Raw genomic sequence first — 21550 nt, 5'->3', positions numbered from 1 at the left:
TCTTTTGGGGGACAATCACGGTTTGCTTAACCTTGGAGATTAGACGGTGCTGTTTTAGGGATTTTTTAGTTAGTTCAAGAGCAGCGTTCCAGGCTCCTGCAAAAAGGATGAGATCCATCAGCCAAGTATTTTCAGCTAATAATTAGCATAAAATAAATGTTGGGACCCTCATTTGATTTGGACTAACGGCCGGAGACAAAGTTATAGTTTTGAAATTGTCTTCGAATAATAGTGGAAAAAATATTAGCAGAATAACGAGTGTTGGAGACTTGGAGTCCTCCATAGAATAATCAGCAAAAAATAAATCTTGAAGACTTGGAGATTACTAGACAGTGCAATCCTATGTAGAATAATCAGCCTAAAATAAATGTTGGGGCCCTCTTCTTATGTGAACTACGACAAGTAGTGTGCTAACGGAGACAAACTTACAGTTTTGAAATTGACTTCGAGAAATCTGAGGAAAAGATCTGAGGTCTGAGCAGAATAACGTACGGTGTGTTGGAGTCCTCTGGATAATCAGCATAATATATATAAATCTTGAAGACTTGGACATGGAAATTACATAGTGCAGTCCTCAAAGGCGGCTCTAGAAAATTTTTCCACAGTGGATATTATGAAACTTAAATCATACAAAATATTCATCTTAAAAAATAAATAAATAAATACATGAAGTATTACCATTTTTATTTGAGTTTTTTTCATTTTTTTTATTTTTTTAAATTTTTATAATTTTGAAATTATTATATGATAGTCTAATTATCAATACCGCTAGTTACTTCTCTTTCAAAATTTTTGTTTGATTTTCATGGGACAATTTTTTATTTTTTTAGTTTGTAAGGGCTTAATATATTACTAAAAGAACTAAAGTTTTGTTACAAACTTAGTTGTGGGTTAAAACTATAACTCTTACAAGACAAATTAACATGACTACATATTTTGAAAATCCAAAGGTTGAATTGTATGTACTTTATATTCTTAAAACACATGTCAATCGGATGTTGTATACTATTCAATCCATCATGTTATTTATTTATTTATTTTGTATAATTTTAAACTACAAAAACTTAGAATTTAAACATTTGGTCGATGACACAGTTATTGTTCTTTGATCTTCTTTAAAATTTGCACGCATAGAGGATATAAGAAGAAAATGTAATCTAACGGTGAATTTGTCAAAATTCACATTCAATAAAAATATATTGAGTAAAGTTGTAGACCCTACAACCAAACTTTGTCCAAAGTTTAATTATGATGGGTATAAAAAATTTAGGGTGGTTGATCACAAATATTTTTTTTTGTTTTTTTAAATTTTTATAATTTTGCAATTATTATATGATAGTCTAATTATCAATACCACTAGTTACTTCTCTTTCAAAATTTTAGTTCGATTTTCATGGGACAATTTTTTATTTTTTTAGTTTGTAAGGGCTTAATATATTACTAAAAGAACTAAAGTTTTGTTACAAACTTAGTTGTGGGTTAAAACTATAACTCTTACAAGACAAATTAACATGACTACATATTTTGAAAATCTAAAGGTTGAATTGTATGTACTTTATATTCTTAAAACACATGTCAATCGGATGTTGTATACTATTCAATCCATCATGTTATTTATTTATTCATTTTGTATAATTTTAAACTACAAAAACTTAGAATTTAAACATTTGGTCGATGACATAGTTATTGTTCTTTGATCTTCTTAAAAATTTGCACGCATAGAGGATATAAGAAGAAAATGTAATCTAACGGTGAATTTGTCAAAATTCACATTCAATAAAAATATATTGAGTAAAGTTGTAGACCCTACAACCAGACTTTGTCCAAAGTTTAATTATGATGGGTATAAAAAATTTAGGGTGGTTGATCACAAATATTTTTAAGAGTAAAAAGTTATAAAATCTTTTTAATTTATATATAATAATTATTTTTTTCCAAATTAGGGTGGACATGAGACCACCATGACTTCAATTTGGAGCCGCCCCTGTGTCCTCCGTAGAATAATTAGGATAAAATAAATCTAGGGACCCTCTTTTCATGTGGACTATGTTATAGTATGCTTTTGAAAATATCTTCAAATAATTGGAAAAGATCTTAGTCGAATAACCTGTGATGGCATGATGGAGATTGGAAAGTTAGTGGTAGCTTTAGGAATTGTTTTCATGATAATTATTAATACAGAATTTAAATTATACAAAATTAATAAAAAATAACATGAATATATAGACATTATAAAACAAAACATGCAAATGTATGAAGTTTTACAAAAAAAATTTCTACTAACAAAGTTAGAGAAAGTGCAGCAAAGGATATGTACTTGTTGTGACAGTGAGCTAAGCCACCATGGAGAGTAAAGCTACCAATATACGTCACTAAGGATAATGTACTCATGACCACAATATCTCTCATAGTATCATTATTTTAGGAAAAATGATACGATCGATTATTTTTTGAAATGAGTTGAACGAGTTTTGAATTTGAATGATTATGAGTTTTTTGTTGAATGTTTTGTTCATTTGTTATTGTTTAGCTTATTTTCTCGGTTAGACAGTGCTGTTTTAGGGATTCTTTAGTTAGTGTCAGCGTTCCAGGCTCCTACAAAAAGGATTAGCTCCATCAGCCAAGAATTTTCAGCTATCCTATATTGAATAATCAGCATAAAATAAATGTTGGAACCCTAATTTGATGTGGACTAACGGAGACAAAGTTATAGTTTTGAAATTGTCTTCGAACAATTGTGGAAAAGATATTAGCAGAATAACGCGTGTTGGAGACTTGGAGTCCTCCACAGAATAATCAGCATAAAATAAATCTTGAAGACTTGGAGATTATTAGACAGTGCAATCCTATGTAGAATAATCAGCCTAAAATAAATGTTGGGGCCCTCTTCTTATGTGGACTACGACAAATAGTGTGCTAACGGAGACAAACTTACAGTTTTGAAATTGACTTCGAGTAATCTGAGGAAAATATCTGAGGTCTGAGCAGAATAACGTGCGGTGTGTGGGAGTCCTCTGAATAATCAGCATAATATATATAAATCTTGAAGACTTGGACATGGAAATTACATAGTGCCGTCCTCAAAGGCGGCTCTAGAAAATTTTTCCACAGTGGATATTATGAAACTTAAATCATACAAAATATTCATCTTAAAAATAAATAAATAAATACATGAAGTATTACCATTTTTGTTTGAGTTTTTTTTTTTTTTTTTTTTAATTTTTATAATTTTGAAATTATTATATGATAGTCTAATTATCAATACTGCTAGTTACTTCTCTTTCAAAATTTTAGTTCGATTTTCATGGGACAATTTTTTATTTTTTTAGTTTGTAAGGGCTTAATATATTACTGAAAGAACTAAAGTTTTATTACAAACTTAGTTGTGGGTTAAAACTATAACTCTTACAAGACAAATTAACATGACTACATATTTTGAAAATCCAAAGGTTGAATTGTATGTACTTTATATTCTTAAAACACATGTCAATCGGATGTTGTATACTATTCAATCCACCATGTTATTTATTTATTTGTTTCGTATAATTTTAAACTACAAAAACTTAGAATTTAAACATTTGGTCGATAACATAGTTATTGTTCTTTGATCTTCTTAAAAATTTGCACGCATAGAGGATATAAGAAAAAAATGTAATTTAACGGTGAATTTGTCAAAATTCACATTCAATAAAAATATATTGAGTAAAGTTGTAGACCCTACAACCAGACTTTGTCCAAAGTTTAATTATGATTGGTATAAAAAATTTAGGGTGGTTGATCACAAATATTTTTAAGAGTAAAAAGTTATAAAATCTTTTTAATTTATATATAATAATTATTTTTTTTCCAAATTAGGGTGGACATGAGACCACCATGACTTTAATTTGGAGCCGCACCAGTGTCCTCCGTAGAATAATTAGGATAAAATAAATCTAGGGAACCTCTTTTCATGTGGACTATGTTATAGTATGCTTTTGAAAATATCTTGAAATAATTGGAAAAGAACTTAGTTGAATAACCTGTGATGGCATGATGGAGATTGGAAAGTTAGTGGTAGCTTTAGGAATTGTTTCCATGATAATTATTAATACAGAATTTAAATTATACAAAATTAATAAAAAAATAACATGAATATATAGACATTATAAAACAAAACATGCAAATGTATGAAGTTTTACAAATTTTTTTTTCTACTAACAAAGTTAGAGAAAGTGCAGTAAAGGATATGTACTTGTTGTGACAGTGAGCTAAGCTAGACATTATAAAACAAAACATGCAAATGTATGAAGTTTTACAAATTTTTTTTTCTACTAACAAAGTTAGAGAAAGTGCAGCAAAGGATATGTACTTGTTGTGACAGTGAGCTAAGCCACCAAGGAGAGTAAAGCTACCAATATACGTCACTAAGGATAATGTACTCATGACCACAATATCTCTCATAGTATCATTTTTTTAGGAAAAATGATACAATAGATTATTTTTTGAAATGAGTTGAACGAGTTTTGAATTTGAATGATTATGAGTTTTTTGTTCAATGTTTTGTTCGTTTGTTATTGTTTAGCTTATTTTTTCGGTTAGACAGTGCTGTTTTAGGGATTTTTTAGTTAGTGTCAGCGTTCCAGGCTCCTACAAAAAGGATTAGCTCCATCAGCCAAGAATTTTCAGCTATCCTATATTGAATAATCAGCATAAAATCAATGTTGGAACCCTAATTTGATGTGGACTAACGGAGACAAAGTTATAGTTTTGAAATTGTCTTCGAACAATTGTGGAAAAGATATTAGCAGAATAACGCGTCTTGGAGACTTGGAGTCCTCCATAGAATAATCAGCATAAAATAAATCTTGAAGACTTGGAGATTATTAGACAGTGCAATCCTATGTAGAATAATCAGCCTAAAATAAATGTTGGGGCCCTCTTCTTATGTGGACTACGACAAGTAGTGTGCAAACGGAGACAAACTTACAGTTTTGAAATTGACTTCGAGTAATCTGTGGAAAAGATCTTAGGTCTGAGGAGAGTAACGTGCGGTGTGTTGGAGTTCTCTGAATAAACAACATAATATATATAAATCTTGAAGACTTGGACATGGAGATTAGATAGTGCAGTCCTCAAAGGCGGCTCTAGAAAATTTTTCCACAGTGGATATTAAGCAACTTAAATCATACAAAATATTCTTTTTTTTTAAAAAAAATACATAAAGTATTACCATTTTTCTTTGAGTTTTTTTTTTTTTTTCATTTTTTTTACTTTTTTTATAATTTTGAAATTATTATGTGATAGTCTAATTATCAATACCGCTAGTTACTTCTCTTTCAAAGTTTTAGTTCGATTTTCATGGGATAATTTTTTGTTTTTTTAGTTTGTTAGGGCTTAATATATTACTAAAAGAACTAAAGTTTTGTTACAAACTTAGTTGTAGGTTAAAACTATAACTCTTGCAAGATAAATTAACATGACTACGTATTTTGAAAATCCAAAAATTGAATTGTATGTACTTTATATTCTTAAAACACATATCAGTCGAATATTATATACTATTTGATCTATCATGTTATTTATTTATTTATTTTGTATAATTTTAGACTATAAAAACTTAAAATTTAAACATTTGGTTGATTACATAGTTATTGTTCTTTGATCTTCTTAAAAATTTGCACGCATAAAGAATATAAGAAGAAAATGTAATCTAACAGTGAATTTGTCAAAATTCACATCCAATAAAAATATATTGAGTAGAGTTGTAGACCCTACAACCAGACTTTGTCCAAAGTTTAATTATGATGGGTCTGAAAAATTTAGGGTGGTTGATCACAAATATTTTTAAGAGTAAAAAGTTATAAAATCTTTTTTATATTATAATAACAATTTTTTCCAAATCAGGTGGACATGAGACCACCATGACTTCAATTTGGAGCCGCCCCAGTGTCCTCCGTAGAATAATTAGGATAAAATAAATTTAGGGACTTATTTTCATTTGTTATATGTTATAGTATGCTTTTGAAAATATCTTCAAATAATTGGAAAAGATCTTAGTCAAATAACCTGTGATGGAGTGATGGAGATTGGAAAGTTAGTGGTAGCTCTAGGAATTGTTTTCATGATAATTATTAACACGGAGAGTAAAAAGTTAGGGTGGTTGACCAATATTTTTACGAGTAAAAAGTTATAAAATCTTTTTCATTTATATATAATTGTACATTTTTAGATCCTTTAAACACAAACAAATTAACCTAGTTATTTAGCCAAGTGATTAACTTAGGTAAATTATACAGATCTAGGTTAACACAGATAAATCATATCATTGAAACAGTGCGGAAAATAAAGAAAATAACTATATGATAACCCAGGAAAACCAAATCGGTAAAAAATCTAGGAAGGATTTAACCTAGCAATCCTTAGGATAAAACAGATCCACTATGAAAGAATTAAATTTTTATAATAGCGACTTAGACCACTAACATCCTAATGCTACCTCAAGTAGAAAACTTACTACCATGACCACGTGACAGTCCCATGACCACGTGACAGTCCCAAGTCCACGGACTACTTCTTTCTTGGATTCACAGCAACCATAAGTACTCCCACTTGTGTTTTTCTTTAAACTCTTTATGCAGAAACTGAAACGATCACCAAGTTCTCGACATCAATCTCGATCTTGATAACTCTAAGTATGTATGAAGGAAAACACTTCTAAATCTCACAAGAGATTCATACACACAGTATAAACAGCAATAATAAAACGTGGCTAGAGTTTTTCCTTTTATACTTAAGGCAAAATATAAAACCCTACACGTCATATGGGCTTGGGTTGGAAAATTCGGCAAAAAAACAATTTGTACAAGCTTCAATCGATCAAGTCTAATTTTCAATCAATCGAGCCTTACAGAAAGTGAACAATAATTTTCTCTAATAAGCCAAAAACGTATTGAACCTTATGATAAATTAATTGATTAATTAGTCAAGTTTATTAATTAATCAAATTAACATGCAAAGCACATGATAACACAAAAAATCACCAAAAATAATTATGCAGCGGAAAATAAATTAACACAGTGATTTGTAAGAATGGGAAAAACCTACATGGAAAAAACTCCACCGGGTGATTTTAAGGTCATCACTCCTAAAAATCCTCTACTATCATAACAAGCGGTTACAAGTCAAGGAATCCCAGTACCTTTTACCAACTTACAGTTGAACTCTTACTCCAATACCCAATTGAACTTATTCTGTAGTGACAATCTCTCCTTGTAATACACGGCTCCCAATACATTACTAACAAATTGTATGGATCCCAATACGCGACTTCAATCACCAACTAGAGAAGGTTGTTGGTTACGAAGTTCTTCAGTTCATCATACGATAAAGATCGAGAAGGTCCTTAATTACAAAACCCTACGGTGCAAAAACATAGCAGCTTCTTCACAAGAAAGATGAACTAGGGCAAATTCTATATCCGATCACAATTTCCTTAAACAAACTTTGCTCAACACTTGTGCAATTTGTGTTACCTTTGACGGCTCTTAAAATAATCCTTATATATGTCTAGGGTTGTGAGAAAAGAAAGCCTAAACATACAATCATGGATTGGATGAAAAACAGTCCTGAAAAACTGAACTTCATAAACCTCAACAAATATCTATTGAGCTATTCTCAAGCCACGGGCTGGAACAACTCTTCAAAGCTCGATAAATGCTAGTTGTCGAGCTTAGCTATCGAGTTTTAATGAACAACACTTTTCATACTTGAATCTTGAATAGACTTACATGGCTTTAACACTTGAACTTGAAACCTTATTTCTTGAAGTATTAAATACATCCCAGATCTACCCAAATACAAGTAAATTGTGTTTTGTCAAAGGATTAGCCAATTATATAAAATAGTGACATATATTCCTAACATGTGTAACACATATGTTCTAACATTCTACAATTACTCAATTCCAACTTTACAATAAACACACTTTGAGCAGCCTTAATCTAGACTCTAACTTTTGATCATGGTTTGTCAATATTACACATTGAAGTTCTAATACATTTAGATCCTAAATCCTTAGAACCTAACAATAATAATTATTTTTTTCCAAATCAGGGTGGACATGTGACCATCATGACTTCAATTTGGAACCACCCCAGTGTCCTCCATAGAATAATTAGGATAATGATAGGCCAAGAATGTGATAGACCAAAATCGTATTGACCCTTGTGATAAATTAATTGACTAATTAGCCAAGTTTATTAATTAATTAGACTAACATGCAAAGCGCATGATCGCATAAACAAATCACCAATTAAACTAAATATGCAGCGGAAAATAAATTGACACGGTGATTTGTTTACGAATGGAGAAAACCTATACAGCAAAAACCTCATCGGGTGATCTTAAGGTCACTACTCCCGAGAATCCACTATTATCAAAACAAGCGGTTACAAGGAATCCTAGTACCTTATACCAACATATAGTTAAAGTCTTACCCTAATAACCAATTGGACTTATTCTGTAGTGACAATCTCTCATTTTCAATGCATGGCTCCCAATACGTGGCTAACCAATTGGGCGGATCCCAGTATGCGACTTGATCACCAACTTGAGAAGGATGTTGGCTGCAAAGTTTTTCAGTTCATCCCATGATGAAAATCATAAGGTTGCTTGGTCACAAAATTTTATGGTGTACAAACACAGTAGCTTCTTGAAGAGAATGAAGAACTAGGGCAAACTATATTTCCAGTTCTTCACACTTATGCAATTGTGCTCTTATGCAAATTATCTAACCTTGTACTACCCTTAAAATAATCCTTATATATATTTAGGGTTGTGAGAAAAGAAATCCCAAACATATACCCACGGATTGGATGAAAAATAGAACAGAAAATCTGAATTTCAAAAACCTCGATAGATAGCCATCTATCGAGCTAACTGTCGAGCCACGAGTTTCAGAAGCTTTTAAACCTTGATAGATGCTAGCTGTCGAGTTTTAAAATCCTGCACTTTCTAACTTGATTCTTGAACAGACTTGCATGGTTTTAACACTTGAACTTGAAAAATTGTTTCTTAAAGCATTAAATACATCTTAAATCTACACAATTATAAATAAAGTGTGTTTTGTCAAAAGATTAGCCAATCACATAAAATAGTGACATATGTTCTTAACATTGAATCACATATGTCCTAACAGAATATATTGACCCCTTGTGATAAATTAACCAATTAATTTAGTCAAGTGAATTAATTAAGTTAATTAACATGCAAAGCATATGGTAGCACGAATAAATCACCAAATAACTAAATGTAGTGGAAATTAAATTGACACGGTGATTTGTTTACGAATGGGGAAAACCTACATGACAAAAACCCCACCTGGTGATTTTAAGATCACCACTCCTGAGAATTCACTATTATCACAACAAGTGGTTACAAGTGAAGAAATCTTAGTACCTTATACCAACCTACAGTTGAACTCTTACCCAATACCCAATTGGACTTGTTCTGTAGTGACAATCTCTCCTTTTTTATGCACAGCTCCTTGTACGTGACTAACTAATTCGATGCACGGATCCCAGTACGTGACTTATTCACCAACTTGAGAAAGATGTTGGCTGCAAAGTTCTTTAGTTCATCACACGATAAAGATCACGAAACTCCTTGGTTACAAAACTCAACGGTGTACAAATATAGCAATTTCTTCAAGAGAAAGATGAATTAGGACAAATTCTGTCTCTGGTCATAATTTGCATAAACACAACTTTGCTTCACACTTGCGCAACCTTTTATGGCCCTTAAAATACTCCTTATATATGTTTAAGGTTGTGAGAAAAGAAAGCCTAAATATGTACACACAGATTGGATTGAAATCAGCTCAGAAAAATTAAATTTTATAAATCTTGACAGGTAGAGTATCTATCGAGATAGCTATTGAGCCTCAGGTTGAAACAGCTTTTAAACCTCGATAGATACTAGCTGTCGAGTTTTAAAATCCAACACTTCTTCACTTTTTTCTTGGACAGATTTGCATGGCTTTAACACTTGATATTGAAACCTTGTTCCTTGAAGAATTAAACATATCATAGATCTATCCAATTACAAGTAAAGTGCGTTTTGTCAAAGGATTAGTCAATTCTAATTCGACATATGTTCCTAACATCAAATCACATATGTCCTAACAAATAAAATAAATCTAGGGACCCGCTTTTTATGTGAACTATGTTAAAGTATGCTTTTGAAAATGTCTCCAAATAATTGGAAAAGATCTTAGTCAAATAACCTGTTATGGCATGATGGAGATTGGAAAGTTAGTGGTAGCTCTAGGAATTGTTTTCATGATAATTATTAATACAAAACTTAAATTATGCAAAATTAATAAAAAAAAAATAGCCTGAATATGTAGACATTATAAAACAAAACACGCAAATGTATGAAGTTTTACAATTTTTTTCTACTATAAAAATTAGAGAAAATGCAATAAAGGCTATGTACTTGTTGTGACTGCGAGTTAAGCCACCGAAGAGAGTAAAGCTACCAATAAACGTCACTAAGGATAACGTACTCATGACCACAATATCTCTGATAGTATCATTTTTTTAGGAAAAATGAAATGATAGATTATTTTTTATAATGAGTTGAACGAGTTTTGAATTTGAATGATTATGAGTTTTTTGTTGAATATTATGTTCATTTGTTATTGTTTGGCTTATTTTTACGGTTATTTGAACTAATTGTTATTATTGTTATTTAGGTTTATTTTATTTCTTTTGTTTAAGGGGTTAGCATACCAAAAATATTTAAATTAAAGATTATGATGGACCCATATGTGAATTGGTATGCTTATTTAGGAATGTTGTGAAATTATTTTAACATTTTATTTAGGAATGTTGTGCACAGCCTCAGCATCTTTCTTTGTTTTATTTTCAAATTGTGTAAGTGAGGTTCATTTCAATTTTGATCTAATAAAAGTTCGTTATCCACTGTACATTTGTTAGAGATCTAGCTAAACCAGCAACTAAACCATGGATTGGATTTAAAGAAAACGTGGAGAAGATGAATTATTGATAGGCTCAATCATGTTTTCTACTTCAAGGTATAAGTGTAATATTTTATACATGTGCAGATCACGTGATTCTTTAAGGTTTTTTCTAATGGTAATTCTTTAAGTCCTTGATATACATGTGTCAGTCCATATTTGGGTGTTAGTTATCTCCGTTAATACTGTATAACGGTTAGGAATATAGTTAAATTAAGTTTTCTGTTTTTGCTTAATCACTCTTGCTCTGTTTCTAAAATTCTATATACGGCACCTTGATTTATATTATTTCGGCTAATCAATTAACTTACTCAGCAAGTTTCTTGCACAACAGCTCTTTTAAAACCATTTTTTGTTTCTGTAATGGCATCTGGTAGACAAGAATTGTTACCATCATTTATTGGCAATTAGACTAGAAGGGATACTGATTTAGCATCCAAATACCTGATTTTGACAGTAGGGTCATGCAATGTGCAAACCATAACTAAGAATTTTCCCATTACTTTTTTTATACGCCTCAGTTGGAATATAAATGGCTAAAACCAAAGATCACAACAATACGTCCCTAATATCTATTTTACATTTGGAATCTTTATAATGCATACCAAAATAACCAATCAAACACGTATCATCACAGTGCCCTGAAATCTGTGTTACCAAAAGCAATTTATTAATACTTGCAATTAAAGTTCTAGTAGTACTCTAGGCATTACATAATCTTAAATAAACCATTGCCTTCAGCAGCATAAATTTGACAGAATATAGTGTCTTCTATAATTCATACCCTTTCTTGTCCTAGTCAGACCGTGGATGGCTCTAGGAAAGTGCAGAGTTCAGCTTGATAACATTTGAGAGACCATGTGCATGGTTGGTCTACATTCTGGATTAGCATTCAAGCATTCAATTGCCAACTTTATGATGAGTATCAATTGATTCTCAACCTCAAGAGTGGGAGGTAAAAGGCGTATGTCTAATAAATCATTCAACAATAAATTCTCTCCCACAGATGAAGTAGACAAAATGGAGATAGTTTCACCAGGATGCCTTCCTTGGATCACTTCAATAGCCAAAACTCCAAAGCTAAACACATCGCACTTCTTAGTTATCTTCATCGTATAAGCAAGCTCTGCATAAAAACAGAATATTAGGTCAATGTGTTCATATGCTGCATGTTCTACATTGATTAAAATATCAAGTCTATTACCTGGTGCAACATATCCGTATGTTCCAGCAAACGAAGTCCAATTGGACGAGTTTGGATTAAGAAGCTTAGCTATGCCAAAGTCTGAAACATGAGCTTGGTATTGAGAATCCAGCAAAACATTTTTGCTTGATATGTCCCTATGAACAATTGGTGGTGAGCAATCATGGTGCAAGTAAGACAAAGCAAGAGCCACACTCTTGATGATATTCACCCTTTTGTTCCATTCCAATTCTTTAGCTCCTCCATCATCAGTCAAAATTATGTTCAAGCTACCCTTTTCAAAGTACTCATAAATCAAAAAAGAGTGTTGCGAATGTGAACAAAAGCCATGCAATTTAACAATATTTCGATGTCGTATTTCTGTTAATGCCCTTATCTCATTGAAGAACTCTTTTTGTTGTGCAATCTCACCATCATGAATGGGAAGGAGCTTCTTCACAGCTACTATGTTTCCGGATGTTAGCGTTGCTTTGTAAACAGCTCCATATCCTCCCTTTCCAATGCAAAACTTATCATCAAAATCCTGTGTCGCTTCAATGATTTCTTTGTAAATTGCTCTTCCATCGAATGTTGATATTGAAAACACTTGTTCAACATGCACGTCATTTGTTTGGTCTATATCTAGACTGTTCCTTTTTCTTTGTAAAATGAAGAATATTCCAACGAATGCCAAGACAAGCAGAAGTGTTCCTAGAAGAGGGAAAATGATTGAGAAAATGACTTTGTGCCTCCTCTTCGAAATATGTTTTTCTTCTACACAAGGTTGCAATCCTGTAACATTTCCACACAGTCCTTTATTCCCTTCCAATGCATCAATGGGAGCTTCTTGAAATGCATTTGTATTGGGAAGAGGACCTTTCAACTGATTGTAAGATATGTTGATGTACAACAAGCCATGCATTTCTTCAAAAGCTGTTGGAATAGAACCAGAGAGGTTATTGTGGGAGATGTTCAGCATCTCTAAGCTTTGTAAACCACCTATTTGTGAAGGCATCTCTCCTTCGAGAGAGTTGTAACTCAAATCTAGTCGGGACAGATGAAATAAATTACACATTTGAATTGGAATGCCTTGGCTAAAATTATTGTTGCTCAAATTTAAGTAATTTAGTTTCGAAAGGTCCCCAATATTTTTTGGTATCAACATGCTGAATCTATTAGAGGATAAATCCAAATGTTCAAGATTTGTTAATGCTCCAAACTCCAAAGGTATATCTCCTGAAAGTTGATTTCCATTCAACATCAGGCTCAATAGAAGTGTCAACTTTCCAAATTCCTTTGGAAGCCCCCCAACCAATTGGTTAAAAGAAAGATCAAGTAATTGTATTTGAATTGAGTCTCCAATGTTAGGAGGTATGCCACCAGTAATATTGTTTCCAGCAATCCGTAAGGTGGTTAGTTGTGGGCATTGACTCCAACTGGGTGAAATTTCACCATAAAATCTGTTGTAACTTAGGTCCATATACCGCAGGTTTCTATAGACACCAAAATCTTCAGATATATTTCCAAATAGTTGGTTTCTTTCAAGGCGGACTCTAAATAAGCCTGTGCAGTTTCTCAAGGTTTTCGGTATTGGACCTGTAAGCTGGTTGTTGAAAGCAGTAAAGTTTTGAAGAGAACCACTATGGCATAAGTTTCGAGGCAAAGAGCCAGTGAAGTGGTTTGTATCCAACTGTAGCACTGCTAACTTCACCAAATTTCCTATCTCTTGTGGAATGAGACCAGAAAGCTGGTTATCGCGGAGGAATAAAACTTCTAAGTCCCTCAAATTACCCAAGGAAATTGGAATTGTACCATTTAACTGATTGTAGTCTAGTTGAAGACTTATTAAGGACTTCAAGTTTCCTAATTCTTCAGGAATGGTACCAGAAAGTTGATTGGCATTCAGGTGTAAGACAGTCAGATTACTAAGAACACCTAATGAAGAAGGAATTGAGCTAGAAAGGTTGTTTAATTGAAAGCTTAATGAGAGAAGAGATGTCAAATTCCCTATTTCTGGAGGGATGGAGCCAGAGAGATGATTTTTATACATATGCAGCCACGTTAGCTTTTCTAAGTTTCCAATACTGGAAGGGATGGGACCTGCTAGACTATTGTTTTTCAGGTCAAGTTCAACTAAATTGGAGAGGTTTCCGATTTCCCATGGGACAAAACCATAAAGTTTATTATCATATAGGTACAACACCTCAAGATTGGTCAGTAGTCCAATCTGCGGTGGGATTTCTCCCGATAATCCATTAAAGGAAAAATCAAGATATATGAGATTGGAGAGGTTACTAACTTCAAAAGGGATTGTACCAAAGAGTTCATTCACGCTGAGATCAACATATGCAAGATTGGGGAGAGACAAGAATGGAAATTCCTGAAGCGTACCTTTCAAGCCTGAGTTGGTCAGGTTTAATCTAATAACACTTCCTCCTTGGTTGCAAGAAATGCCAAACCAACTGCATGGGATTGAGGTGGTATTTTGATTGTTAGAAGAATTGGTTGCATTTTTAGGAAGGAGAGTCCATGAAGGCAGTGGTAACTGTGTTTCATTTTGAAGACTGGCTTTCCAATTGAGCAGAGCATTTATCTCTGCCTCTTCATTCACAGAAAGAGAAGCAACATCAAATGGGGAATGTAACATGGCCAGCACAACCAGTAAAACGAGGGAAAATACTTTTGAGAAAGACATTGACATAGTGTTTGCTTTACAAGTTGCAAGCTGATTCAGAACTTTATATTATTATCTCTACGCTGCCCTAATAATTTCTTATACTCCATTCATAGTTCTAAATATCTGGATGTTGTTCTGTTAACCGAAAGTTGACGTTTTGTTTTATTTGTTTTTTTTCAAACACCGATCAATTGACGTAAACGGGAAAGGGATGGGTTGAAGCAATAATCCTTGACTTTGGCTGTTTTTCCCGAAAAGTATTTTATTGGACGGTGAAGACGTTCCCCTTACGCAACGTTGATGTGGTAATAATTTCTCGGGTGGGCCCTGTAAATAATTTCAAAGTCAAGAAAAAGGAAAAAAAATATCCATGAAGTTCTATTCCAAGCAAAATAAATGCCTGGTACATTGCCTAAAAATATAAATCAAGCAAAATAAAAATATCTTTGACCTTATTCATTCTGATGTTCAGGGGCCTTCCTCTATCCTTAGTATTGGTGGATCTCGATATTTTTTTTGTTTTTATTAATGATTACTCTCATTATAACTAGATTTTTCATATGAAACATTGTTTTGAATTATTACAAGTATATTATAATTTTGCAAAAATGGTTGAAACTCAGTTTTCTAAACACATCAAAATTTTTCAATCTGATAATTCTCTTGAATACACTCAATATGCTTTCCAAACTATTTCACATTCCTATGGCACTGTTCATCAATTATCTTGTCCAGGTACCTCTCAGCAAAATGGTAGAACCGAACGAAAACTACATCATATTCTTGACACTGTTCGTGCTCTCCCTTTCTCTGCCAAAGTTCCTGCTCCTTTTTGGGGCGAAATTGCACTTCATGCTGTTCATGCTATTAATCACATTCCTAGTCCTATCATTCAAAATCAAACTCCATATGAGCACCTTTTTGGGTCATCTCCAGATTATCATCACCTTCACTTCTTCGATTCTACCTGTTTCATTCTTCTTTAGCCACATGAGTATAACAAACTTGAGCTTCGGTCAAGACTTTGTTGTTTTCTTAGCTATGGCGAAACTTAAAAGGGATATCGGTGTTATGATCCCATCTCTCATCATCTTTATATCTCCCACAATGTTGTCTTTTGAGAACGTTGCTCATTTGTCGAGCCCTTTCACTTCCATGCCTCCTTATCTTCCTCCTCTATCTTAGATCTTTTTCCAGATGAGGCACATGTTCCTTTTATAGCTGCTCCTGATCCTCCTGTAGTTGCTCCTAATTCTCCTATAGACTTCTCTATCCAACCACAAGATATCTTTGATTCCTTTCCTAGTTCACCCTTTAATTTACAGGTGGAAGATGAACAAGTAGAAGATGAGCTACCCTACCCTAAGCTTAGGTCCCTTACTCCTGCTACTGATGTGCATGAAATATATACAATAAAGTAATCACATATCTATATATTTAGCCTTACTTTTATGTTATTTTGTGACTGATTATATAATATCTTTGTATTATAGGTAACAAGGGCTTTACATGCAAAGTGGGGCTAGGCCAATTGAATCAAGCCAACTTACATCCAGCCAGACATGAATTCAAGAAAAGATCAACCCAATCAAATTTAAGTCTAATTGGAGCAAGGAATTAAAAGAAATTTGCACCAAATCCAAGTCTAATTCGGATTAGGATTCCAAACTGCACATCAGTTAGTATTTTTGACATAACTTTTGGCTCAGATGTCCAATCAAGATGATTCAAGTTGGGCTGGAATGTTAACTTAAAGGGCTACAACTTTTTAGTTTAGCAAAAGTCCAAATTCTGATGTTAAATGGGCCAAAACCGTCAGTTAATTGAAGCCTAAAAATCTAGGATTTTCTCCAAACGGGAATTCAACTTGTAATAGGATTCCTTGACCTATTTAAAGGCTCTTTAGGGCAAAATTCAGGGGGGCCGAGGCTAGTGCTAGGGCTGGGGGCTGTACATAGAGAGTGCGGCTACTTCTTTGGTTTTCTTCCATAACAGTTAGTTTTATTTTATTTGTCTAGTCTAATGTTTAGTATTTTATTTTTATGTTTTCCTTCAATTACTATGAGTAGCTAAATTTATAATTAAGGTTGAGGATGAAACCTTATTAAGGATTATTAGTAATATTTATGTGATTTGATTTTTCCCACAATAATTGTTCTTTAATGATTTAAATTGTTCTTACTTCATATCAATTGACTAAGATGGGATTCTAGATATGAGTTCAATCATGTTTTTCTCATGATTTAGGATTTCTCTTAATTAATTGAATGCTTAGTTTATTAATTCTTGATTATAAAATTGGATGTCGCTTGTGATTTGTCTATCAATGGATACAGTTTATGATTTGATTTTTAGAATTGGATATATCTTGTGATTTGTTTGGCTACGGATACAATTGATGATTTGGTTTTATACTTAAGAAGTAAAGAAGAACATACTTTAGATTTTTAAACATAAGTTTTAATGAAATATTTTCCATGATAGCAAGATTGATTTCTAGATTATCATGTAGTGAGTTGGGAAAAATTTTAAATATATGCTGATATGACTTACAAGGCAAATTCCAAAACCTTAATTCATTTCCCTTGATTGTTTACATCTTTTTATTGCTTTATATATTTTGCTTAGTTTAACTATTTGCTTGATTTTATTATTTGCTTAGTTTATTTAATTGCAAACAACCAATTTTTATTAAACTAAATTAGGATTAATTTGGTTAAGGTTTAATTAATTTTCCTACAGTCATACAAGTCCTTGTGGGTTCAACCTCATTCTTGTCCAACTATACTTCAGTACAGTTCGTACACTTGCAAGTATTTTAAAATTTCACAATAGCTACGCTTGAAGATCTTACACAAGACATTCTACCTTGTCACTCAACTTGGGTAAGATCCATTCCTGCATATTTAGTTGACTATCATTGTTACATTACCCTTGCTACACTATACGAGCCTCACACTTATCGTGAGGTTTTCACTGACCCTTTATGGCAGATTGCAATGAAAAAGGAAGTTGATGCATTATTTAAAAATCATACTTGGGATTTGGTGACACTCCCCCTAGGGAAATTTGTGGTTGGTTGTAGGTGGATCTACAAAATTAAAACTTACTCTGATGGGTCCATTAAGTGCTACAAAACTCGTCCTCTTGCAAAAGGTTTTATACAGGAGTATGGGATTGATTATGAAGAGACTTTTACTCCGGTTGCTCGTATCTCATCTGTTCGTTCCCTCTTAGCTATTGCTACTGCCAGTAAATGGGACCTTTTTCATATAGATGTCAAAAATGCATTCCTTAATGAGGATTTAAGTGAAGAAGTTTATATGCAACCTCCTCATATTCTCTCTGTTGAATCAAATAAGGTTTTTCACCTTCGACGTGCACTTTATGGCCTTAAACAAGCTCCACAAGCTTGGTTTGCCGAATTCAACTCTATGATCTCTCGCTTGGGTTACATGGCCAGTCATTATGATTCTGCCTTATTTCTTCGTCGTACTGACAAATGCATTATTTTACTTCTCCTATATGTGGATAATATGATCATAACTGGAGATGACCTCAGTGGCATTCAAGAACTCAAGGATTTTCTCAGTCAATAGTGTGAGATGAAAGATCTTGGACATCTCAGCTACTTCTTGGGTCTTGAAATCACTCATTCTACAGATGGACTTTATATTACTCAAGCTAAGTATGCCTTTAAACTCTTGTCTCGAGTTGGACTCACAGATAGCAAGACTGTTGACACTCCAGTTGAGCTTAATGTGCATCTAACTCCCTCAGAGGGGAAACCATTGTCTAATCCCTCTCTTTACATATGCTTGGTTGGCAGCCTAGTTTATCTCACTGTCATTCGTCCAGACATTTCCTATGCTATTCACCAGTGAGCTAGTATCTATCTGCTCCACGATCGACTCACTATGTTGCTATTCTATGCATTCTTCAATACCTAAAAGGCACTCTCTCCATGGTCTTTTCTACTCTACTCAGTCTCCTCTTATTCTCCATGCATTTTCTGAAGCTGATTGGGCAGGAGATCCCAATGATCGCAGGTCCACCACTGGTTATTGCTTTCTTCTTGGTTCGTCTCTGATTTCTTGGCAAAGCAAGAAACAAACTCATGTGACCCGTTCTAGTACTAAAGAAAAATATCATGCCCTTGCTAATACCACATCTGAGCACCTTTGACTATGATGGCTTCTCAAAGACTTAGATGTGTCAACATCCTCTGCTACTCCTCTTTATTGTGACAACCAAAGTGCCATTCATATTACTCATAATGATGTCTTTCATAAACGGAATAAACACATCGAGATCAATTGTCATTTTTATCCGTTATCATCTTGTCCATGGTGCTCTCAAGTTTATCTCAGTCTCCTCTAAAGATCAACTTACAGATATCTTCACCCAGTCACATCCTAAGGGACGTCTTCGTACTTTAATTGACAACCTTAAGTTGGCCTCACATCCACCTTGAGTTTAAGGGGGGCTGTTAACGTGTATTAGGGTATGTGGGCTTTAGGTCCACCTTGTTTACTTGTATAGCACGCTTACTTGTATTGCATCTGCATTCTATATAAAGACACGCATGTATATTCTATTACTTGAGAAATACAATACACTTATTCAATATTTCTAACATTGATGTAGGAATTGAGCCAAAAAAATTATTAAATTGAAATCTTAAGGAGAAAAGAGATTGAAAATTCCCTTTTTTTTTCCCACCGCTAGCCGGGGGGCGGGGGGGGGGGTGTGGAACCAGATAGATTGTTTTCACACATATGCAACCATGCATGTAAGCTTTTCTGAGCTTCTAGATGGGATGAGACCTGTTAAGCTATTGTTTTTCATGTTAAGTTCAACTAAAAATGGAGACGTTTCCTATTTCTCTAGGAACAGAACCATAAAGTTGATTATTAATTATATAGGTACGAATAAACCAAGTTATTTAGATTAACTAAAGAAGCAGGAATGGAACATGAAGGACATTGCCATGGTATTTGTTTTACGAGTTGCAAACTGATTCAAACTCTTATGTTAATGTGTTGCAAACTGATTCAAACTCTTATGTTAATGTGCCTAAGTCTCTAAGCTGCCACGTAAACTCAAGCCACATTTTTGGTCGTTGAGGAAAATAAATTTGATGGTGACAATGGATCATTGACTTTAACCAGGGGCGGCTGTCTAAGACTCTTAAGTTGCCACATAAACTCAAGCCACATTTTTGGTCGTTGGGGAAAATAAAAATAAGAGTAATACTTCTTTTTTTTCTTTTTTTTTGAGAATCATAAGAGTAATACTTCATCAGCAATATTTTCACAATAAACTCTTTGAGGTAAGTTGATACTGATTTTAATTTGGACCCAATATAGTGACATCACTTTTTTACTAACCAATAACAACTTTTCTCATAAGATTTATTGTAAAAATATTATAGATTATACTACTCCAAAAATAATTATGGCACCCCAAATATAATCCTTAACCCCTTAAAAATGCTTAAATAACATCAATAAAAATTAGCACATATAATAACAAAAATAAGAGTAAACCAAATAATAACTAGTGAACAAATTATTCAACAAAAAGCTTATTCAAAAATAAAAAAAGATAAAAATCTCTAATCATTCCAGTTTGTAACTCGTTCACCCATTTAATAAAAGTAATTCATAATTTCATTTTTCCTTTAAAAATGGTACCAAAAGAAATATTGTGGTCATGAATTTTCCTTGGTGGTAGCAATTATTCTCTTTAGTGACTCAGATTTCGATTGTAGCAAATATTCTCTCTCTCTCTCTCTCTCCCCTTTATTAATACCATTTTAGAGTCTCTCTCACATTATTACTCTCATCTCACCATTCTTAGTTCATATTTTATTTGTTATTAGTCCCTTTTTATTTTCTTTTTCCCCTTGGTAGTAGAAAGAAATTGTAATACTTCATGTATTTGGGTAGTGTTTTTTTGTGACATTTATATATTCAAGTTATCTCTTTATTACATTTTGTATCATTTAAATTTTTTAGTGACCACCCTAAAAGAATTCCTAGGGTCGCCATTGAATTTGCACAATTCATACAATTTGCACAAGTCATATACTATATAATAAAATTGAGCCTAGAAACCATGGTTGTGTGAAACTGCTACACCAAATTGCAATTTTTTAGATAAAAACAAATAACTTATTTGTTCTTACTTCTTATCAACTACTATTAGTATTTCTCTATAAAAATAAGTAAATAAATAAATATTGTTAGTCTTTTAACAAAATCTGTAACCTACAATCATATCAACTTCATTGCTTTTTTGTTTTTCAGTATTTTTCCATTTTCAAAGGCTTAATTGTTTTTGTCAATATATTTTTTATATACAGTTTTACCAATTTGATTTTACATTTGGTTGATAATATTTTGATAAACACAATAGTATTTTGATAGACCCAGTGGACCAAGTTGGACCAAAGTATACCGAATAGACTGAATTGGACTAAAGTGGACCAAATGAACAAAAATAGACCCAATGGATAGAAGCAGGGACGGAGCTATCATTGGACGGAGCTATTATGTGTGTACTAATTTTAGGAATTTTGATCTATAAAATTACATTTTGTTTCCTTGAAACAATATCATTTATTATTTTAAGTATAATGATATACTCACAAACTTTTTTACAACATTTT

General features: G+C 32.8%; 1 protein-coding gene across 1 annotated transcript; it reads right to left on the bottom strand.

The window, feature by feature from the left end:
• Positions 1-11666: 11666 nt before the first annotated feature.
• LOC126699955 (MDIS1-interacting receptor like kinase 2-like) lies at positions 11667-14924 on the bottom strand. Its single transcript, XM_050397929.1, has 2 exons — positions 12222-14924; positions 11667-12143 (listed from the first exon to the last, which is right to left on the bottom strand). The coding sequence occupies exons 1-2, from the start codon at positions 14899-14901 to the stop codon at positions 11851-11853; spliced, it is 2973 nt and encodes a 990-aa protein (XP_050253886.1). The 5' UTR covers positions 14902-14924; the 3' UTR covers positions 11667-11850.
• Positions 14925-21550: the final 6626 nt, after the last annotated feature.

Source organism: Quercus robur, chromosome 9 (assembly GCF_932294415.1).
Source record: "Quercus robur chromosome 9, dhQueRobu3.1, whole genome shotgun sequence".
Lineage (NCBI taxonomy): Eukaryota > Viridiplantae > Streptophyta > Magnoliopsida > Fagales > Fagaceae > Quercus > Quercus robur.
Note: the sequence above shows the minus strand (reverse complement) of the source record. Positions and strands in the feature narration are given on the sequence as shown.

Bases quoted from the DNA above. Each gene is read 5' to 3' on its own strand.
- LOC126699955 (XM_050397929.1), bottom strand. From the start codon at position 14,901: ATGTCAATGTCTTTCTCAAAAGTATTTTCCCTCGTTTTACTGGTTGTG. The intron at 12,144-12,221 runs GTAATAGACTTG...GTTTTTATGCAG, and splicing joins ATACGGATATGTTGCACCAG to AGCTTGCTTATACGATGAAG.